This window comes from Zootermopsis nevadensis, unplaced genomic scaffold (assembly GCF_977971745.1).
Source record: "Zootermopsis nevadensis isolate Lab colony 2312 unplaced genomic scaffold, Znev_1.0 Znev_ptg000061l, whole genome shotgun sequence".
NCBI classification, from domain to species: domain Eukaryota; kingdom Metazoa; phylum Arthropoda; class Insecta; order Blattodea; family Termopsidae; genus Zootermopsis; species Zootermopsis nevadensis.
The window spans coordinates 19,841,096-19,860,967 of record NW_028259192.1 but is presented as its reverse complement, the minus strand read 5'-3'; the positions used below and the strand labels follow the sequence as shown (position 1 = coordinate 19,860,967).

The 19,872-nt window shown below is 35.6% G+C and overlaps 2 protein-coding genes across 13 annotated transcripts in view; one reads left to right on the top strand and one right to left on the bottom strand.

The window, feature by feature from the left end:
- Positions 1 to 14,922, top strand: part of LOC110838155 (uncharacterized) — a 27,528-nt gene extending 12,606 nt beyond the window's left edge. For 2 of the 9 annotated variants that reach the window (XM_022081067.2, XM_022081068.2), the window contains exons 15-17: positions 1,386 to 1,627; positions 9,078 to 9,137; positions 9,402 to 14,922. In XM_022081067.2, the coding sequence (XP_021936759.1) occupies positions 1,386 to 1,627; positions 9,078 to 9,137; positions 9,402 to 9,823 (724 nt within the window). In that variant the 3' untranslated portion in view covers positions 9,824 to 14,922. The remainder of the gene's footprint in view (positions 1 to 1,385; positions 1,628 to 9,077; positions 9,138 to 9,401) is intronic. The other 7 variants (XM_087340848.1, XM_022081069.2, XM_087340847.1 and 4 more) reach the window with 7 other exon arrangements.
- LOC110838156 (BTB/POZ domain-containing protein 1) lies at positions 14,474 to 19,872 on the bottom strand. 4 transcript variants are annotated; one of them, XM_022081076.2, is made up of 7 exons: positions 19,504 to 19,872; positions 18,082 to 18,663; positions 17,434 to 17,553; positions 16,891 to 17,226; positions 16,375 to 16,692; positions 15,638 to 15,872; positions 14,474 to 15,096 (listed from the first exon to the last, which is right to left on the bottom strand). In XM_022081076.2, the coding sequence occupies exons 2-7, from the start codon at positions 18,660 to 18,662 to the stop codon at positions 14,938 to 14,940; spliced, it is 1,749 nt and encodes a 582-aa protein (XP_021936768.1). In that variant the 5' UTR covers position 18,663; positions 19,504 to 19,872; the 3' UTR covers positions 14,474 to 14,937. The 4 variants fall into 4 exon arrangements, with proteins under 4 accessions (XP_021936768.1, XP_021936769.1, XP_021936766.1 ...); XM_022081077.2 differs by having other exon boundaries at positions 19,738 to 19,871; XM_022081074.2 differs by having other exon boundaries at positions 19,612 to 19,869.

Genomic DNA, 19,872 nt, shown 5'->3' with positions numbered 1-19,872 from the left:
TTTTTTAAATTGAATAAGTTCAACGGAATGCCATTTTGTGGTATAGAGTGTGTGAGATCTCTGGCAAGGTCTCCCTGGTTTTTTATATATTACATTATTGTACAAGAGTTTCTAGTTTATTTGTTGTTTAACTAAAAGGTGGGCATGATTTTGAATAAATCTAAAGAAACAGAAAGCTGATCATGTCAATTTTTGTTGCATTTCAGCAGGACACCCGCAGAGCACAGATATCAGCTTATTCCCAGTTGAATCTATTAACATGAACATTGCAGCTGTAATATGCTGATATTGATTATACTTATATGTCAGTCCTTTTGAAGTAAACATGTTCCAGATGCTGTGAAGAGTAATTTATGATTATTGCACTTTTTTGTGTTCAGTTACTGTTTTCTTAATTCTTTTCCTTTCAGCATGAGATAATACAGTGTTCACAATACATAAATTTACCACAGTTTGTGTTAGATAGAAGAGTACTTCTGTTTACATGTAGCAGAAGTAATAAAAGTTCCCACTTCTTTTAAGTGAAATTCAAATTGAAGTTCTTGTAATAATATTGAATAATTTAGTCCTTTGGGGTAGGTAAGCACTCAGAGTGATATTTACCTACATTTCTTTGTAAACCTCATTGCTTGCTACTGGTAGTGTTAGACTGTTTACCACACTAAATTTTTATTAAATTTACAAAAGGTAATGTGTGTAAGTAGAATATAATTTTTTTTCCATTAACATTGAAATCAGAATGCTTATACATTACTGTGTTCTTCTCCAATTTTAATGGGCAGAAACACAACAGTAATAATTTATAATGTTATAAAATATTCTCGGGTGATCAGCCATACCAGTATCGAGTCAAAAACCAATGTTTCAGAGACTAGCTCTGGGTGACTGGATCAGTAGAACCACTGGAATTTCTTCCCATACTGAAACTGGTTTTATAATTCATTAGTATAATTATTTTAAATTCCAGGTCTTTAGAGAAAGTGTGGTGTATTTAAGAGTAGAAACGTGAAAACGCAAACAAATGTTGAAGATTACTTTTTATCTACAAGTTACTATGTTTGAGTATCAGAGTAATGTGTGAGCATTCTAAAAATTAATTAAATATGATTTAAAATTAAATTCGCTGAATGCCAACAAAATTGTTAAAGTATAAATTGCACATGAGTAAAACCATCACAAATGTGTGATAACACTAAACAGTAACTATATTCTTGTAAATCCTGTGATTTTTGTTTTCAGGAAATGTGTAATAGTAGTACTCACATTCAGTCATTTATAAAACTTAAGTAAGTAAACAAGAACTTTAGGAGGCGTATGAAGCAGCTACCATGGTGTGATGTATGTGCATCTTTTTTTGGGTTGAATGTATGTGGTTTCGCCCTCAGTGTTGAAGAGTTGATGCAGCTTAATCAGCAGCAGAGACAGCAGCATCAGCAGGGTAGTCAACAGCAGCAGTCTTCACCTCAGCAGCAACAACAACAACAGCAGCAGCAGCAGCAACAACAACAACAACAACAACAGCCACAGGTGAATGCTGCGTCACCCCAACAACAGCAAACTGGGAGTCGAAGCACTGAGAGAGACAAGCAACTCATGCCTCCGCCCCCCCCACCTCCATCCTCCACAGGTTGGTAATCCCCTCCAATACCCTGCCCAAACCCCCTTGTCTCAATGACAGCGTGGAAACAGACCTTCCGGCTTTGCTCCAGCATTGGTATTGTTCAGGTGTAATAAAAATGTCATTGTTAGTTGTAGTTGCAAATAACTGTCTTCAGGTTTTCCCAAAGATTTGCATCTTATCTTGGCCGGATGAACAAGCAGAGTTCTGCAAGGTAATTGACAGGTACTGTTTTTCTGTCTTTGCTTACCCTAAAAACTTCATTATTTATTCAGTATTTGGAACAAAATTGTGGCATTAATGAAGAGTTTTGTTGTACCATAAAATGAATAGCCAGTCTACAAATTGATTAATATTGCCTGAAAATCCTTCTTTCTGCAGAAGCCACTTTTAAATGTACAGTAAAATTACTGTAGAGGGTGGATAGGTGTGGACTGGATTCATTTCGTTCAGGACCAGTGGTGGGCTCTTGTGAATGTGGTGATGAGCCATCAGATTCCACGAAGGGCAGGGAATTATTTATGTCTCTCATTCTGACTTCATATCTCCATATCTTTATTTTGATACATTTTGTGTTTATATAAATTTTTGAACAGACATGAAAGTTGTGGGTAAAGAATGCAAAATAAATTACCTTATTGTGTTTATATTTTGCTTAAGAGATGTGTGAATATTGGAACTGTAATGAAGTTTTTTGAGTAAACACAGAACTAGGTGATTTAAGTTGAATAGACTAATATCTAATGTATGCTTTGATGCAGATTTAAAGAACCTCTTTAAAAGGGAAGATTCAGATGCAAAAGTTGGTGCAGGCAGAAGATTGGTGGTGAAGTCACTGAGTAATATTGCTTCCTCTTACACAAACTTATAATGCGCTTGGTTCATTTCAATATTAGTTTTCATACTTTGTTTGGTTAGGTTAACGGAGAATTCCATCTGTAAAAGTTTACCAATGAAGCTTGCAAAAAGAATTCTACATGTAATTGTGCAGGTAAGCAGACATTAATGCAGTTAGTTTTCCAGAAACCAGTTAATGCTGAGTCAGAAGAATGTTAAAAATATTTTTTTTTATTATGGATTTTATTTATTTATTTTCCTTTTGCCATGTATAATTTCTTCAGACAGTTGTCTGGTTAAAGCAAGGGTATAAGAGGTAAGCTGCTGTAGTAATGTTGTTCAGTGTTGTCACATGTTTTACCACTGCACAGAATTTGTGTCTTTATAATTATAATCCATGAAACTCCATATAGGTATGCTAAGTGATATTGAAAATAAACATGGCAATTTTTGCAGTCTCTTTGCTGGTCACAGTTTGAATTATGAAGCACATTACTAAAACGTTTGGTCACAAGCTTGACTTATGAAATTTGCATTAATACCAGTTTGTTTGTAGTTATTCCTTCACTCTGAATGTGAACTGTAATGAATATGATTTTCCATTGATTAGGATGATGGTCATGGCATTGTCTCAGCATTTGCATTGAGAAACTGAGTGAAACTACTAAATATATCAGAGGTAAAATCTAGGTTTAGGAAGTGAATGTTTACATTATGCCTGGGGTGCATATTTTCATCATCAGGGGGCAGAGAATGACCTTCAGTGAAAGTAAGTGACCACAGCATGCAAAGTTTTTATCATTAATCTAATCATAGAAAAAACAAACTGGAAGAGTAAATCATATTTAATTTGTCATTGGGCAGTTGAGGGCTGCACAAAATGAATTGGCATATTCTGTGTTGTTAAGTTAATCTCTTAGGCCATTCAACCAATTGTACAAAATCTTTTGCAGTCTTATCTCATTAATTCCATATTATATTGATCTTCAGCATCAGATGTTTTGTAGCATGCATCATAGTGCTTCTCCAAGATATGTAGGTCTGGGACATCTGGAATTGGTATCAGGACTTCAGATTAATTTTCCAGTTGAAAATGGCTCTTTTCTGCGATGTTGCACCATGTATCATTTCCCTGATTCTGGAGGCAAGAAGCTCCTCTGAAATAGTGGTCAGTATCTACTGGAATGCATGGTGCAACTTCCCATAAGACATCCATTTTCGTGCAAATCACTGCAAGAATCTGAAATCTCACCTGACTTTCAGCTTAATTGCTGAAAACGAAGACAGTGCGGTATCATATTTGGCAAGTCTCACATTAAGAGTCTTGGCCCAGAGACTATACATGTTGAGGTTTCTTGTGGGTTTCCTCAGCCACTCATATCAAATGCTGGGATAGTATCTTAACCCTTCTTTCTTTGTTCAAATTTTGTAGTGAAGCACTGCGAATATATAGATGTTATTACATGACCTTAGTACTGAAACTCAGCATGATTGTCCTTGAAGCCATCACAACAGAGAGAAACACCTAAATACTTCAAGCACAACATAAATTTTATCCACTGTCACTGGTCTCAAAGCCTACAGTTGAAGATCTTGGTTTGAAAACATGCTTATTGTTATAATGTGAATTGTTTCTCGTAACATTTGGTTGTGGTTAGTGTCTTCTACAAATCCTTAAATTCAGAATTTTGCAAAATGTCTTTTATGTCCTATGCTGTGCCCTGCAGCCAATGTCCAACTATATTTCCATTTGTCCAGTAATTTTGCATGTCTTCCAGCATAACTTACATATTGTTGTCATTGCTGTCTAGTCTATTCATCATCATCATGATGGTGATGCATTACTGTGTTAGCACATAATCTTGATAAAATTTGTTCTGAATTACTTGAGATTATTGGATGTTGAAGCAGCCTTACAGTTAGTATATCAAAGTAGTCATTCATAATGAAGATTACAGTTTGAGACCTGTGTGTGATGGCTTTACAATCATTGTTACTCAGTTGTAAATATGTACAAACAGAACCTCTTGATATACAGAGTGGGCCAAAAGTTGCACCCCATAGGGATTTTAAGTAATACAGGGAAAAATCATAACAAATGTTTAAATTATTGGCCATTAACTTTAAAACACTTTTGTATTTGACAAACATAATACCTGAACAAATGGGCTGGGCATGTAGCGCGCATGAATGAGACAAGAGGTGTGCACCGGGTATTGGTTGGGAAGCCTGAGGGGAAGAGACCGCTGGGGAGACCTAGACGTAGATGGGAGGATAATCTCAGGCGGGATCTATGGGAGACAGGAGTTGAAGGAGACTGGATTTTGTTGGCCCAGGACAGGGTCCGGTGGAGGGCTTTGGTTAATTCGGTGATGAACCTTCGGGTTCGGTAAGCCATCTAGTTAGTTAATACTTGAACAAAATAATCCAGTTTACATTTTTTCTGATATTTCCCTTCTTGAAAAACAACTTTGGTCTTGCCTATGTTCTTCTAATATCATTAGTTACCATGGTATAGAAAATATTTTCTCTGGGACTGGAACCCAGGACACTTTCAGGTATGTGACCTTTATTCCTGCAATCTCCTTGCTGAAACAATTTTGGTTTTGGTGCCTCCTTTAGTGCTTAGTTTCTGATTTACAAAAAAGATTTTCATTGGAACTCAAACCCAGGACACATTTTTCAGAGTTTTGACCTTTCTAAAATCTTTTCCTGGTTTCAGGGCATAAACGCTAAGTTTGCAGCTATGAGCAAACATACATATCCACAAACAATTTTATATATAAGATGGCAGTTTTAGTAATATCACTTGGCATTGTTAGTGTATCAGAAGGTAACTAAGAGATTGTTATTAATTTGTATTTTTTGTTTAACATATATTACAAGTATTCACAAAACTGTGTTGGTAACAGTACTAATGATAATTTGTCTATTTGATGTTGTGATTGATGATATAGGAGCAATAATGATCTCTTAGTAGAGCTGTACATCATAAATTAATGTTTGAATTTGGATGTAATCATAAAATGAAGGAATACTGAGGTTCCAGTACTGTTTTTGTATTAGGAATATTAAACTTGTAGGAGAGGTGTTGAGTGGTGTTGTCTCACATACAGCGGAAAGAAAGAGTCAAGAAAATCCATATAGATTGACTGCTTCACCTGTGTGTGTGTTTTTTCTTGGGAATGTGGTGTTAAGTTACAGAATTGGTACAAACTGGATATGCTGTGCTTTTTTGGGAAACTTGAGCTATGTGGTTCTGTGCTGTTGATTGTGCACTCTTGAGTATCTTTCCTGTTTGGTTTGCATGTAATGAAAGATGTTGAACCTTTTTCACATGTGCTTCTGTAATTTACTTAGCAAACTTTGCTTTGTTTTTCAGTTCAGAAATAAGGTAGTAAGTTGAAAGTTAAGCTTGGAAACCTTGAATTTAAACCTACTTCCTGCCTGTAACTGTAACTAAGGTGGTATTATTACACATTAATGTAATTATATGCGAACACATTCCACAGTTGTATTCAGTTATATGTGTATGAATTTACATTAGTTTTACAAGGAAATTTGTTTAGCTTTGGAACATCTGGACTTAAAAGTCAGGCATGGATAACTTGGAGAAAATTTTGAATTTATTCTCAGCCTTGGCTGTAGATGGAGTTGAGTTGTCAGCCCCATATACTGTCTGCTTTTAGTCTTGTAGGAGGGTAAGTGTACTCATTGCTTGTGAGTGGTTTCCAGTGCCGTACTGAACATGGTGAAGGCAGTAACATCAGTACCCCAGATGTTGACTCTGGAGTCTTTCTCTTTTGCACTGAACTGCATGGTGTAGAATGATTTATCAAAAAAAATAAGTTTCAGAGTCTGTTTTTAAAGTGATTGTATATATCCTCATGGTAGTTGTAAAATTTAATCATAGTATGGAATACGCTATAAACATTAGTGGTATGTATGTGAATTTTTTATACACAAAGTATTTTGAAATATGTGTAAAGGAGGATCAGTGTCTTGAAGTATTGACATTTTTATTGACAAGAATTTTGTGACACATAATGAAACTTATTAATCCATTGGCTTGCAATATGCATAAAAATTATTATAAAAAAGTTTAAAGACCTGTACTTTCACATTTCTGTAAAGATTTTTATGCAGTTCTGTTCTGTATTTGGAAGCATTTCCTTTACATGTGGTTATTTCCATTCTTTTATATTTGTTCTTTGTTTTATTGTAAATTTAGCATTAATACTAATTTAATACTAATACTCACATATCCAAGGGCATGAAAATGTGGCCAAAAATATTTCTATGTGTCACAGGATGTTTAAAACTTGATTTACAGTTCTGTTGTTGCCTGTACTTTCTGTAGTTTTATAAATTTCCTTTTTAGTAATGTTCAGAACTAAAAGTAACAAAAATGTGCATGTTAACTTCACCCTATCTGTCTGTCTGTCTGTCTGTCCGTCCACCCATTTATGTACTGGGGATCTAACAAAAATACGACACTTTGAATAAATCCAAACATACATGCAAATTAACGGTTTGCTTTAGGGCTCTGTTCTATATGAATTGTACCATGGTGTTTATTTCAAGAAAACTGCATGCTGTATGAATAAGACAGTAGGATTATGTGTAGTTATGGGTTTAAAATGTAGATGTTATTAGTGCATGTGATTAATTATTGGGGAACTTAAGTTGTCTGTTGAAGCATGTTGTGGTGGTGGAATCTGTGTTGTTATTGCTTCAAAGTTACATTGCACATGTGAAACTGAATACTGTATCATACACACATCTAATAGTAAATTGTAGCAATTACCTATTTAACAAACTTTGGTGAAACCAGTTTAATGTTTTATATACACAGTTGTGAATGAAATTATTGGGATGCAGTTGTATAGTAAGATATAGTGCAAGTGGAAGAGTCAGATGCTTCTTCTGTAAGTCAGGCCCATGGAAATTGGGCCAGCTAGCAAAACCAATAGACCTGCAGCATAAACACACTACAAGTAAAACTTACCAAGACTACAAAAGACACTGGAAATTCTTATCAGTGTTCTGCACATATTCCTGGTACATCTGTAAAACTTTCCATTCACACTTTGAAATTCTTCTTTGGAAAAAAAGATAATATGTCCCGTTGGACATTTTCCTTCATCTGTACATTTGTCTGTGATTCTGATATATAAACTGCTTTATGGTTCTTCATGAATAAAAGTCAATATTTGTATTCACACCACAGTATACACCAACTTTCATGTCATGTAGTGAAATCTTGTTTTGCAATTGGTCTCAGATTGTGTGTACTCCAGTATCTGCTGTTATGCAAATTTACCTTTCGTTGTAGTGAAACCAAGTCTTGGCAGATAAGAAACTCAAGTGCGGGTTAATTTCACCCCCATGAACAGACTGAAGGATCCAGTTATGAGCATTCACTATACTAGTGGAATCACATGAATTGTTTAATGATGCTATTAATAGCTCAAACTATATAATGTTGACCAGTAGCATATTCATTGCTAATTGTATACAATGTTTGTATCTAGGCAAAAAAAACCCATGAACTTTGTGGAGTTATTTGTGTTCACAAATGATTATACAGTAAACATTTTGCTGAAATTGGACCATTTGTCTTCAAGATGTGAGTGAACCATCACATCTCCATTCAGTCAAAAATTGTACTTAAGTATGATGTCCAGAAATAGTCTTAGTATAGTTATGTATGATATGAAGCGCTTGCAGTGGCTAAATGCAATAAAATCCCATCAGTTGGTTAAAAGAAGAGATTGATGTTTTGGGAATCATCTCCATCCCCATCATCAGGTTCTGATGTACATCAGAACCTTCTTTTAACTAATTGTTAGGGCTGATTGCCTGAGAGAATTTTACTGAGTGTACAGTTAAAATGAATTTGTTACATTTTAAGCTGATGTTTTTTATAATAAACAAGAATTAAATAATCATATTTTACCTTTTAGCAGCCTGCAGCCATTATGATTCTGTATGATTCGTTTCATCAAAGTTTGTACCCAATAAAAGCAAGCATGTTTGCATGAAATAGGACTGGGTTGATAAAGCTTTGCTGTTGCTGCCAGCATATATTTCCAGTTGGTGCCAAATACAGACTGATCTGTTTTTGAGTATTCCTGATTGGGGTTACTTGAACGTCATATGTGTTCGTCCTTATGATTTTTACTTTCAGAAAGCCACATTTGATGCCTAATTTAAAAAAATAATCCAGTGATTTAAATAATTTGGTGTGGATGATTTGCAGCTGTTGGTGATAAGTGATGATGGAGTTTGTGTTTGAAGCAAAATGTATTCTTTTAATAATTTTATTTTTACAGCAGATTGCAGTTCTGATGTTAGAAGTTATATAATCATGTTCAATAAAATAAGGAATAATGAAAGAACTGTAACATTTTTCAGAATTTTAATCTCATTCATTGAAATGGTGAATAGAATGTTGAAAGAAAGTATATCATTCTTTCATTATTTTTAACTGTTATTTGTAATTCTCATACAACTTTTTCTGTTTTTTGTTTCCCAATTTAACTCATCATTAAACGTCACCGTTACCAATCCTTTAATGCTGTGTGCAACATCCCTTTCTTGCAACTGCCTGTACCTAAAGCAGGTGACAAGAGACCGGGGGAACAGGAGATGAATGTCAAGAGGATTAAGGCAGGACCAGGCAAGTGAATTATTTCATACATTAAATTGATGGTTGCATGAAATTCCTCAGCTTACCCAGGCAAATACCAGGCAGTACCCTGAGATAGGATATTCAGGGGATTCTTGCTATAGTGCTGTTCAGTATCTTTTGTCTTTCTGTGTGTCATTAAAAATATAAAGATTAAAATATACACAACAATAATTTCACCTTTTCTTTGCATGGGTCTTATATTAAGGGAATAACACAGTTAAAACATGTTTGAGATTTTTATTTTATCATTAGGTTTCGCCTTAGATGAAGGAGAGGAAAGTGAACGAGAGAGGGAGAGGGAAGACACCGAAGGGAACAGCCAGACCTCAGGAGCAAGTAGCGGGAATCATCGTGGAGGGAGCGGAGATTTTCAGCACCATTCACAACAGCGAGGTGCACCAGGCAGTCGAGACCGACCTTCCTTTAATCATTATTCTTCTAAACCACAGCTTTATAATGCAAGTTTACCATTCCATATGCATGGTATTAATATGTACCCTCCACCCCCTCCACCACCACCACCTAATTCACAACAAGCGCAACAGCAAGGTTTACTTCAGCCTCCCCCTCCACCACCGCCACCCCCACAGCATCATCCCCATCAGCATCAATACCCTTATTACGCACCTCAAGGCCAGTATCAGTACAGTCCATATTGGATGATGCCACAGTAGCTACTGGCAAATCAGCGTTACAGGATGTTGTGTTATAAGTACCTGGCAGAACTGTGAGATAAATATGTTTCAATTATGGGCTGGTCCAAACATAGATCTAATGAACGTAAGCCTGGGTTTGATAAAAAGAACGGGGTAGATGACCCTTAGAAGATGACTACACTTATGAATTTTCCTTAGATGTTAGCAGTCTCACTAATATTTTAGATCTCATATTGTGTGGCATTGCTCAATCTTGTTGACTTTTATTTTAATGGCTTGTAGTTAACATACTGATATTTAGGCTCAAACTGTTATGTTTTTTGTGTAACAGTCATGATTCCTTTGTTAATGAAAGAAACCTTCTCAGCTGCTTGATCCCTATGCAAACTCCTCCTTCACCTCATCCTGCATGAGTTACCCCCAAGTTTTTAGGAAAGCCATGGGTGTTTATGGCTTGTAGCTACTAGGTTTGTCTTCTATGTCCACAACACACGAATGGCTCAGTGGATTTTCATGAATTTCATACTGGAAAGTTTTATTAAAATCTGTCAAAACATTCCAATTTTGGTTAAAAATCAGACTATAATGGGCACTTTACATGAAGACTGCATGTGTTTCTGCATATGAAAGTGACTGGCTTGGGAATCCCCAACCAGATATGGCCTGTGCAACTGTGTGAGGGAACCTTCGTGATGGAGTCATCAGCCAGACAGGCAGGCACCTATGCAGCCATGTGGGGAATTCTGACTCATCAGTGGGTGCCATTCTCAAAAATCAAATCCTGGTGAACACATCAGTAATGTGCTATGTGCACATAACCTTTATGATTACCACTCCTGAAAGGCTGTTATGTCACAGTTTTATCAGTACTTCTGTAAGGCAGTTGCATAGGATATAGGTGGTATCACCCTTTTTATCATCAGGACTGTTGTAGGGTCATGGTGTGGGGTGGAGATGGTGTCACCCTTTTCATTGTCAGCACTCCTGTGAGGCTGTTGGTGTGAGGGACATGTGGTGTCATCTGCTTTATTGTCATAACTGCACAGCAGTTGGTGTTACCATTTTTGACATCAGTAATTATATGAGGTGCTTGGTGTTGGTGAAGATGACTTAACCCTTTCTGCATCAGCAATTTCATGAGGTGGATATTTTGTCCCCTTTTAAGTACATTTTCTACTGAAAGTTTAACAAATTTGAAGTATCTTCCATGATGACATCATCACCCAGCCAGACATCCCTGCCCATGCAGTAGTCATTGACCACAGATAAGCCCGATATCACTGGTGCCATGGAAGGATATTAAAACCATTCAGAAGTAATAAAATCAAAACATATTACATTGTCCATGACAATTGTTGATTACTCATATTATAGTAATTGTTACACATAGGTGATCCTCTAAAAGACACTAAAAGCACACAGTATTTTTGCACACTGATCTGAATATCTTTTGAGTTGTGAAGCAAGGAAATAGAAAAATTCCATATAAGTTGGAGCTGAATTTAGAAGCCAATATCTACAGAGAATACTAATGAAAGTATGGGAATGTGAAATGGGATAGTGTCAATTAGGTGCATACATGTTAAAAACTTGTCTTGGAACAAACTTGTTCGGTTCATCATTTTGTAGAAGGAATATTCAGTAGATTCCAGTTAATTGGGACACATTGGTACTAGAACACTTTGCCACAATTAAGCGGCTGCCCCAGTTTGTCCTTTAAGATTTGTCCCAAATAAACGGCTCCCCCATTAACCGAAATCTACTGTACTTATATTCTAGGTCAGCGTTTCTCAATTTATGGTATGTGTACCACTGGTGGTATGTGTTAAATTAGAATTAGTGGTACGCCAGCAAAAAGGGTTGAGAATCCCTCTTCTAGATCATAACAATTTGTTGTAAATTAAAAGTATGTCATTCTGCTTGCCAAAACAAGCGTTCCTACGTACTTTCGTTATGCATCAGAATCTCTGTGGCCAGTGATCAGCTGTCTGATTTTCACACTCTAGACTTCTTATTCTAATTGACCACTGCAGTTAGTTTAACAATATAACATTATTTACAGTATTAGAACTTTGCAAAGACTTGCCCATTTATTATGAAACATTTTTAAAGTCTTTAGAACTACAGCTGGATGAATGTTAATGTAATTTTTTTGTCATAAATGCTAAAGTACCACATTTGCCTATGCAGTAGATATGCAAGTAGTTTTTATCGTTGTTGTCATCTGTAGAGATGGAAGAAGTAACATCTGCCATAATGGTTTTGACCCGTGATAAATATGGCTATGATAGGCTTAGCAACTGAACAGTCGATAATGAATTGCTTTGACAGACAAAGCCTTCTTGGAAGGGATTCACATATACATTATGTCTCTACTATAGTATTGGATGATATTCAGTCAATGCCAAGTAGCAAGGGAGAAGGGAAGCCCTGTACAAACAGATCTGTATTTGAAATGGTGTTCACGACAATGCCTAGGTTTCTTTTCTTTTGTCAGATAAGCTTGAGGTTATATGTGACTACTCTTTAAATTACCCCATAATTTTATATGCAGAATGTACATTTATGAAGTGTCTGTGATACACATTTGTCTGGACATGAGTGGAAGTGCATACTACTTGAATTTGGAATTGCATAATTTCCCAGAAACATTCTTTGCGGCTTTTCGTGTGTGCGTCTGATAAAATCTTGATGTTCATTTATTGCAGAGCTTATCAACACCCACATATTTTGCACCAGTAGAGACAAATTTTTCCCTTATATTTTCTTATAGATGCATTTGAAAATATTTGAAATAAAGTTACAGATCTAAACAAGGTCTGTTATTTGGGACTAGACTTTGGCTGCTGGCCAGACTTTAAATCCAGAGTTTATGGTTTAGTGTCATGCTTGGTCAGCTGAATCACATGAAATCATGATGTGCTAGTGATAAAGTTGAATTTCCTTATACAAGAGCCTTGCCGTAATGATTAAGGGCTAAAGAGCTACCTATTGCATAGGTAAATGTGGTATTTGTGTCATCAGTTAAGGGAAAGTGTGAGTTTAAAACTGAATGTTTTAAAAATGTACATTGTTACAGTTTTAATGGTACATATTTTGTAAATAATTGTATTATTATGACTGATTTATTGGTGCAGACACAACCACATTTAATATTGCCTGAAAACTATGAAATATGTTGTAAAATCTCTTTTACTTCCTTATGATATGATCACCTTTGTTAAGTCACTAGGTTGACTGTGTACCTGTTATCTCTTTAACAAATTTGCAGCCTATGCTGACATTATCAATTCATATATTTCTGGCATTGGATCTGTAGTTTTTAAAAATCATATACTCACACATCAAGTGATGCACAAGATTTTGAGAAAAAGCATTAATTGGGGTCACTTTACTATTGTGTACATGAAATGTGTGACAGTTTCTTTCCTATGAGCTTCATTTAGCTTTTGTATATAGATATTCAAAATTGTCCTAATTATGAACATATGTAAGTTCTTGGCCAACTTTAATCTGACATCCTTTTGCACATGTACCATTTTCAGTTTTACATTCCGTGAGATCCTCGCACACAGCTTCGGCTTTTGCTACATTGTCAGAGCTTCCATCACCTAGACTCTTTCCAGACATGGGAAAGAGATTAAATATTTGAGTTTTTATAGCACAAAAGGCATAAAAATGCAATAATCACACACTTTAAATATGGCTGAGAAGAAATTGAGTGTAGAGTGACAGCATTAATAGCTGCATGTGTTGTTAGCTGAGGGAGGTATGAAATACTATACAACTTTCTCATTTGCTGAGAGAATACAAATGTGCAAAAATGGCATGTTTACATAAATGACATTTGACTATGGTTTGTTAATTTTGTCATTTATAGTACTTCAAAAATTTTCAAGATCATCAGCACTAGTGTTAAATGAAGCAGAGCTGTGGGGGATCTAAGTGTTTAAAAAAACAGGAAATAACAGTTTAAGGTTAAAGTACTGGATTCTCATTCACAGCATCTCAGTTTGTGCTTGCTTTTGTGCTCACAGATCGAAGCCTTTACTACTGCCAATACTTAGAAACTAGTGAACAGAATATCCTACATTAAACTGTAGTTCTGTTTTCTTCTTGCGAGTGGTGCATTTCAACCCATAGCTACTCTCAGCTAACAAATGTTTTCGCCTTGTCTGCATAATGTCAGGCGTTTGAGATATATTTTCTGTTTTCCAACTTACTTTCTCATCAGATGGCAGATCAAATTTCCTCAATGCTAAGACAGCTTAAGAAACAGTCCCTAGGTTTGTAAGAATACATTATATACTGGATTATAGTAATGTGGACTTTGTATTATTTTTGTATAATAGTTTTACTTAAGCAGCCTTTGCTTATGTTGTAGCTGAGAGATTGTGCTACTGTATCAAAGACTGTACAAGCATGTAATGTTAGAGGTTCCAAATCAATGAAAGGTGAAACTTCATACAGAAGACATGATACAATAAGACAAGTTTTGTTATTCTTTTTCATGAGAATATGTTGGATGAACAGTGTAAAGGTAAAAGGATGAAATATCCTGGTACTGCTGTGTAAAAAAGAAATATATATTTTTATGGTCCAGCCTGGTCCATTTTGAGACAGCTAAATTGAAATAAGGACAAGGTAGGATAGAATTATAGACAAATATATGAAGGTAAGCATGTTTATTGGAAAACTGAAGTAGTGTATTACAACTGCATAACTTCCACACACACGACTGCCAACTTACATTAGAAATTAAACGTTTTTGTATGTACAAAACGTAAATTATATTTACCTTTTCATCCTTCACTTGATGCCATTTTTATGCTGACTGAATTCAATTAGTACATGCTCTCCTATGAACAATATTGCAGCATATAGCAGTTTCATGCCATTTTATGACTTTTGTATAATAGGAATATGAAAAATTGTAGGTATCAAGTATTTTTTAGTTCATTATACTATTTTCATAGCCATAAAAACAAAGCAAATTTATGACTTATAGTTTATGAGTGCATACTTATAATACTTAAATAGTATAATTTCTTTAAGGAAATGCAAATTATAAATAGAAATAAAGGGTTATTCCTTGCTTGTTTTGAAGGAACATTGCACATTATTGTTTCTCTTTAAGTATAAAATATTATTTCTGGAATCTGACCATCCTCTACTGAAGTTCCATTGTTATTTCCTGCAGCATAGGAAAACTGGAAGGTCACTTTCCCAATACTTGGACAGTCTAATGTCACTTTGCGCAGACCTTTAGTTCCATAATGTGAATCAGGTCCCTGGAAATCAATATATACAACTTCAATACTAAAGGTAGTTTTAAAAGTTACTTAAGCTAGACCATGCATGTCATTACTCCAATATACATTCAAGCATATCTTGCACTCCTATTGGTACTGTACATATATTGTGGGGTTGTAAAGGATCAGAATGTGTGGGTTACAATAAAAAAAACACCCTGTAACTTACTCCTAAAACCAACATTTTCAATCAGAAACAGACTCTTTAGGATACAAAACTGTGTGATATGTCTCAGACTGAACTCCCACTTTTCCTCAGCCCAGCTAACATTTTCCTCTTGTCAATATCATTCCAACACTACCCCATACTTACTCATATATCATATGAAGGCTAGACAATGGCCCATAAGTGGTTGCGGTTGTGTACACAGTCTGCCTCCCTTGCAACTACATTAAAAGTTAGTTAATTGAATTCTAGGGTCAATACACCTCATGACAAGGCCATTCCCTAAAATATTTACAATTGAGCGCACAACTTGCATTATGCCGGATGAAGACAACTGGAGAAAAAGTCTCTAACCTTGAGAGTAGCAGATGCTGTGTAACTAGTATTCGGATGTATTTCTACAGGTTCCTTAAACATGACCCGGAAAGTATAGTTTGAGCCATCACAACTGAAACTTGTGTTGTTTGACCCACAGACCTTCCCAGAAGAAGTGTGGATTACTTGTAAGTTCACATGATATTCTGTTGGACCATGTATTGAACCATACAGACCGAAGCCCACTACGAAAATGCGACGATCCACAAGAAATCTGCAAAAATAAAATTCACAAATTACTGCTATTAAATGTATTCAGGGATACAAATAATAGCAGGTTTAAATTAACTGGGAATATGTACAAATCCATTTTTATATAATCTTCCTATTTATGTCTAGGTCTTCCAGGTGGTATCTTCATCTGAGGACTTTACTTTTAAGATTTGGTATAAATTTTCCATTTACTTGCCCTACCCACCCAGTTCTCTTTCATTTATTCAACCTAACAATATAAGGAGTATAGCTACCCATTGTGATTCCTGTAATTACCTGTTACTCTTATCTCCCCTTAGGCTCAATTCCTTCCTTACCACTCTGTTCTCAAACACATCAATTTAGATTCCTTCCAGAGTTCAATGTAATGGTAAGTATAAATATGTATAAATTTCAACAGATGATAACTGATAGAATGTACAAAGCTTTAACAGCAATAACAGGAATTACTGCAGGTACATCGACTGGAAAGCAGTACATAAAATTTTTTAGTATTACTATACCGAATACGATCACTGGTGCCACTGTATCCCCATCGATTTTCAATCTGTTGGAATCTGTTCACAGTCTGTTCCTTTCCAGTCATGCAACAACGAGGAACCTCAAGGAAGCTAACTGCTGGTTTTGGATTCACTGTGAAGTACAGGAAGAGTGAGACAACCTCTCTATCACTCAGAAGACCTGACTGTGCGGCACCTACTGCAAACTCTTCCACTGACATGAGCGGAAATCGCACCAGTGACAATGCCCTTCCCAGAACTGAACGTTTATTATCTGGAGTTGCTGGCAACTGTTGTCTACTACACTCTGCTTCGGACCATCTGCACAGAAACAATAAGTTATTGCACAATCTAATGATTACAATTATCAGGATAACTCACAGTTCTGAACTTTTCTCTTTACTTGTGTATTAATTTAGTTGTGTGATAACTAACGAGTCCGCCTATTGAGGATAATTTAATAGCCTTTTCTTTCTGTTTATCAGAATTGCATTGCATTTTAATTTAACTAACTCATACCTGACTACAGCCTGGAAAAGTTTGGCTTCACGTATCCTTAAAGTGTCTCTCTCCAAAACAGCATTCAATGTGTCTAGGTCAATGTCTGTGAACCCATCTGCTGCAAGAGCATCTGTAGTATTTTTATCAATCATTTCAAGGCACAGAGCAGCGAGCTGAGGCTCATCAAATAACCTTGCCTGGGTGAGCAGCATAAATGCATTATCACTACCCAGGTTACTCTTCAGAAAATCAACACAGTGCTTCTCAAGTGCAGGAACTGCATATTTTTTTGCTGTATACAAAGTGGTCATCACAGTTTCTGGTCCAATTTGAACTTCATCTGAATACAAAAACCTGTTAAGTAAATGTTATCAGCATTAAAACAGGGTGTAAATTCTTTAAGCAGAATAGAGGTCTTAATTAAAACATAATTTAAAAATCCTTTGTAAGATAATGAAACATAGTAACATAAACAGTAGGTAAATTTAAAATACATACACAATCATAAATATTAACATAATGCTAAAGAGCAGTTCGTTACAGAGATGCTGACATTCTTACTCATGCTGCATCTTGTGAAATACTGGAAACTGAGTACAGTGTGATGTGGGATGGAAGTGCGAAGTAAAATAGTTCAAGAGGTGGGATCGAATGGCCATCATCCAACACACTATTGAAGCACTGTGAACAATAATAATTTGGAGTCCATCTTGAATAATTAACTGAAGAAGAGTTGAGTTACACATATAATGAAAACTGTGGACTAAGCCCAATGTGAGAATAATCAATAGAAGGCAGTGGTTCTGTATGTGTGTATGTGTTTGGGAAGGGATGCACCGAACATACATTTCAAATACCAAGCTGCACTGGTTCCCTGTTGAACTAAAGAGTAAATATAAATTTTGTGTGATCTGTACATGTAGTCTTCAGAAATACTGTAATTTTTCTAAGGTTCATGACCAAATAATATTTAATGACTCCATAATGATATAGGGCTAGTGTTACTCCAAATCTATGCTAGTCGTAGTAGGGAATTAAAAACTATAATGATGTAACAGCATGCTATGGCACAATTTTCATATAAAGTTATCAGGAATGTGACACGATAACACATGCCAATCTTTTCTTATAAAACAGGACAGTGAGCTTAAATGACCTACCCATTAGTGATGCTGCATTTATCTCAAAGATTGTATTTTTTTATATTACCTGAGTAAAGCAAGAAATGCTGCAGGCTCAACATCTGGAAGTTCTGTCTCATCAGCTTTTGTAGCTAATGTGCCATTAAACATAGCATCAAATACAGCACTACCAACTGACAGCACAAATTTGTGTGCTGGAATACGCTGTTGCTGTATATCACGACCTACTATAAAGTGAACATCACACAAGATCTCATTGTTGAACATGAAAGCAAACCGTTCCTTGACAGTTGGTTTGGTTGCCTGCCAGTTGTATACTGGATGACTGTCAGAATGAATGCTTTGTGTTGAACTGCAAGATTGGCTGGTGGAAGCTGAGCTGGATCCAGCAGAACTGTTGCTACACTGCCGTCTACTAGAGTGAGGATAACTGGTACTTCCCGACATTCCTTCTCTTTCCATTCCTGAAGAGTATATATGGCTCTGGTGATTGTTAGGGGCATTAGAAGGCAGCATGTTCTGAGGTACTGTATCAACTGATAAAAACTGTCCAGCATTTTGGTTCTGAGCATTTTCCTCCAATCTGATGTTACTTAATCTGGACACAGTTGAATTGCAAACTTCATTGGCAGAAATGCCAGTAGCCATCCTATAAAAACATTATAATAGTTCAGTTACTATACTAATCTTGTGATTCACCTGATTTATATTTTAAAACATTTCTGAACGTGGCTAATTTTCTATGTTACATTACATTCAATCTTAGTGACCTTCCTTACTTTACACGGAATAAAGTCAGTTTTCCACCGATTAGCATTTATTTCAAACAAGAGAATGGCAGTCTGCATGCAAATGATGATATGACATCTCTGTACAAGCCAACAGTTAAAATTAATCTTGTGGAAATTCATATTTTGTACACTTTTATAACTTTGACTTATAAAATATTCTATGTTACAGTAGTAGATTTCTCCATAAACGGTTATTTTTCTATATATCAAAGGTGACCAATCAGGCAGGTAATTATTATGATTTAGGTACACTAATATTAATTAAAAATTTACCAAGAAATATAAACAGTGTAGAATTTCTGAACAACTTTATTAAAGAAAACACAGAAATAAGAGTAAGTTTGCCCTTTCTTTTGAAACTAAAATATGATGTTGGAAGCAATTTACATTTACTTTGCTCTTTTGTGTCACATATATGGAGATGTATTACAACTTAACCAAACTTTAGAACAATACTGTTACTCCTTGAATTCCTTTCACAGCATTATAAAACAAGTAGAAAATCCTGACTACACATCAGCTATAAATGTCAATATGAAATGTAACAATGAAGGCCAGTGTAAAAACCAGAATTACAGACACTTCAATAAAATTTATGAGAAGGGCGTTGGATTAAACATGTTGACAGAATGCAAAAGGCCAGACTTCTTAATCTATTCACAAATTATAACCTACATAGATTGCGGAACTACAGAGACCTTTAAAGAGCCTTTTGGACGAAAGAGGCCAGAAAATGACAATAACTGGAGGAACTTCTTGACTGCTAGATGATGGTGGTCATGAATATGAAATTCCTTGTCATTTACCTTATGAAACACGCAAAAAACACTGTTGTGGGGAATTACTGGGGCTAAATAAGTATGATCTCTATACAACTGCAATTCAGGTATTTCACAACAGCGCCTTTGAAGAAAGAGTAACTTTTCTTCTACCTCGTAAACAAACAATCTAACAGCTGATAATTCTGCTAGCGTGAAGCTATCAATGATCAATAAAACATTTTGCAAACAAATGCTCAACCTATCCGAATAACAGCAAGATGCACGACGTGTTTTACAGCAACGCGT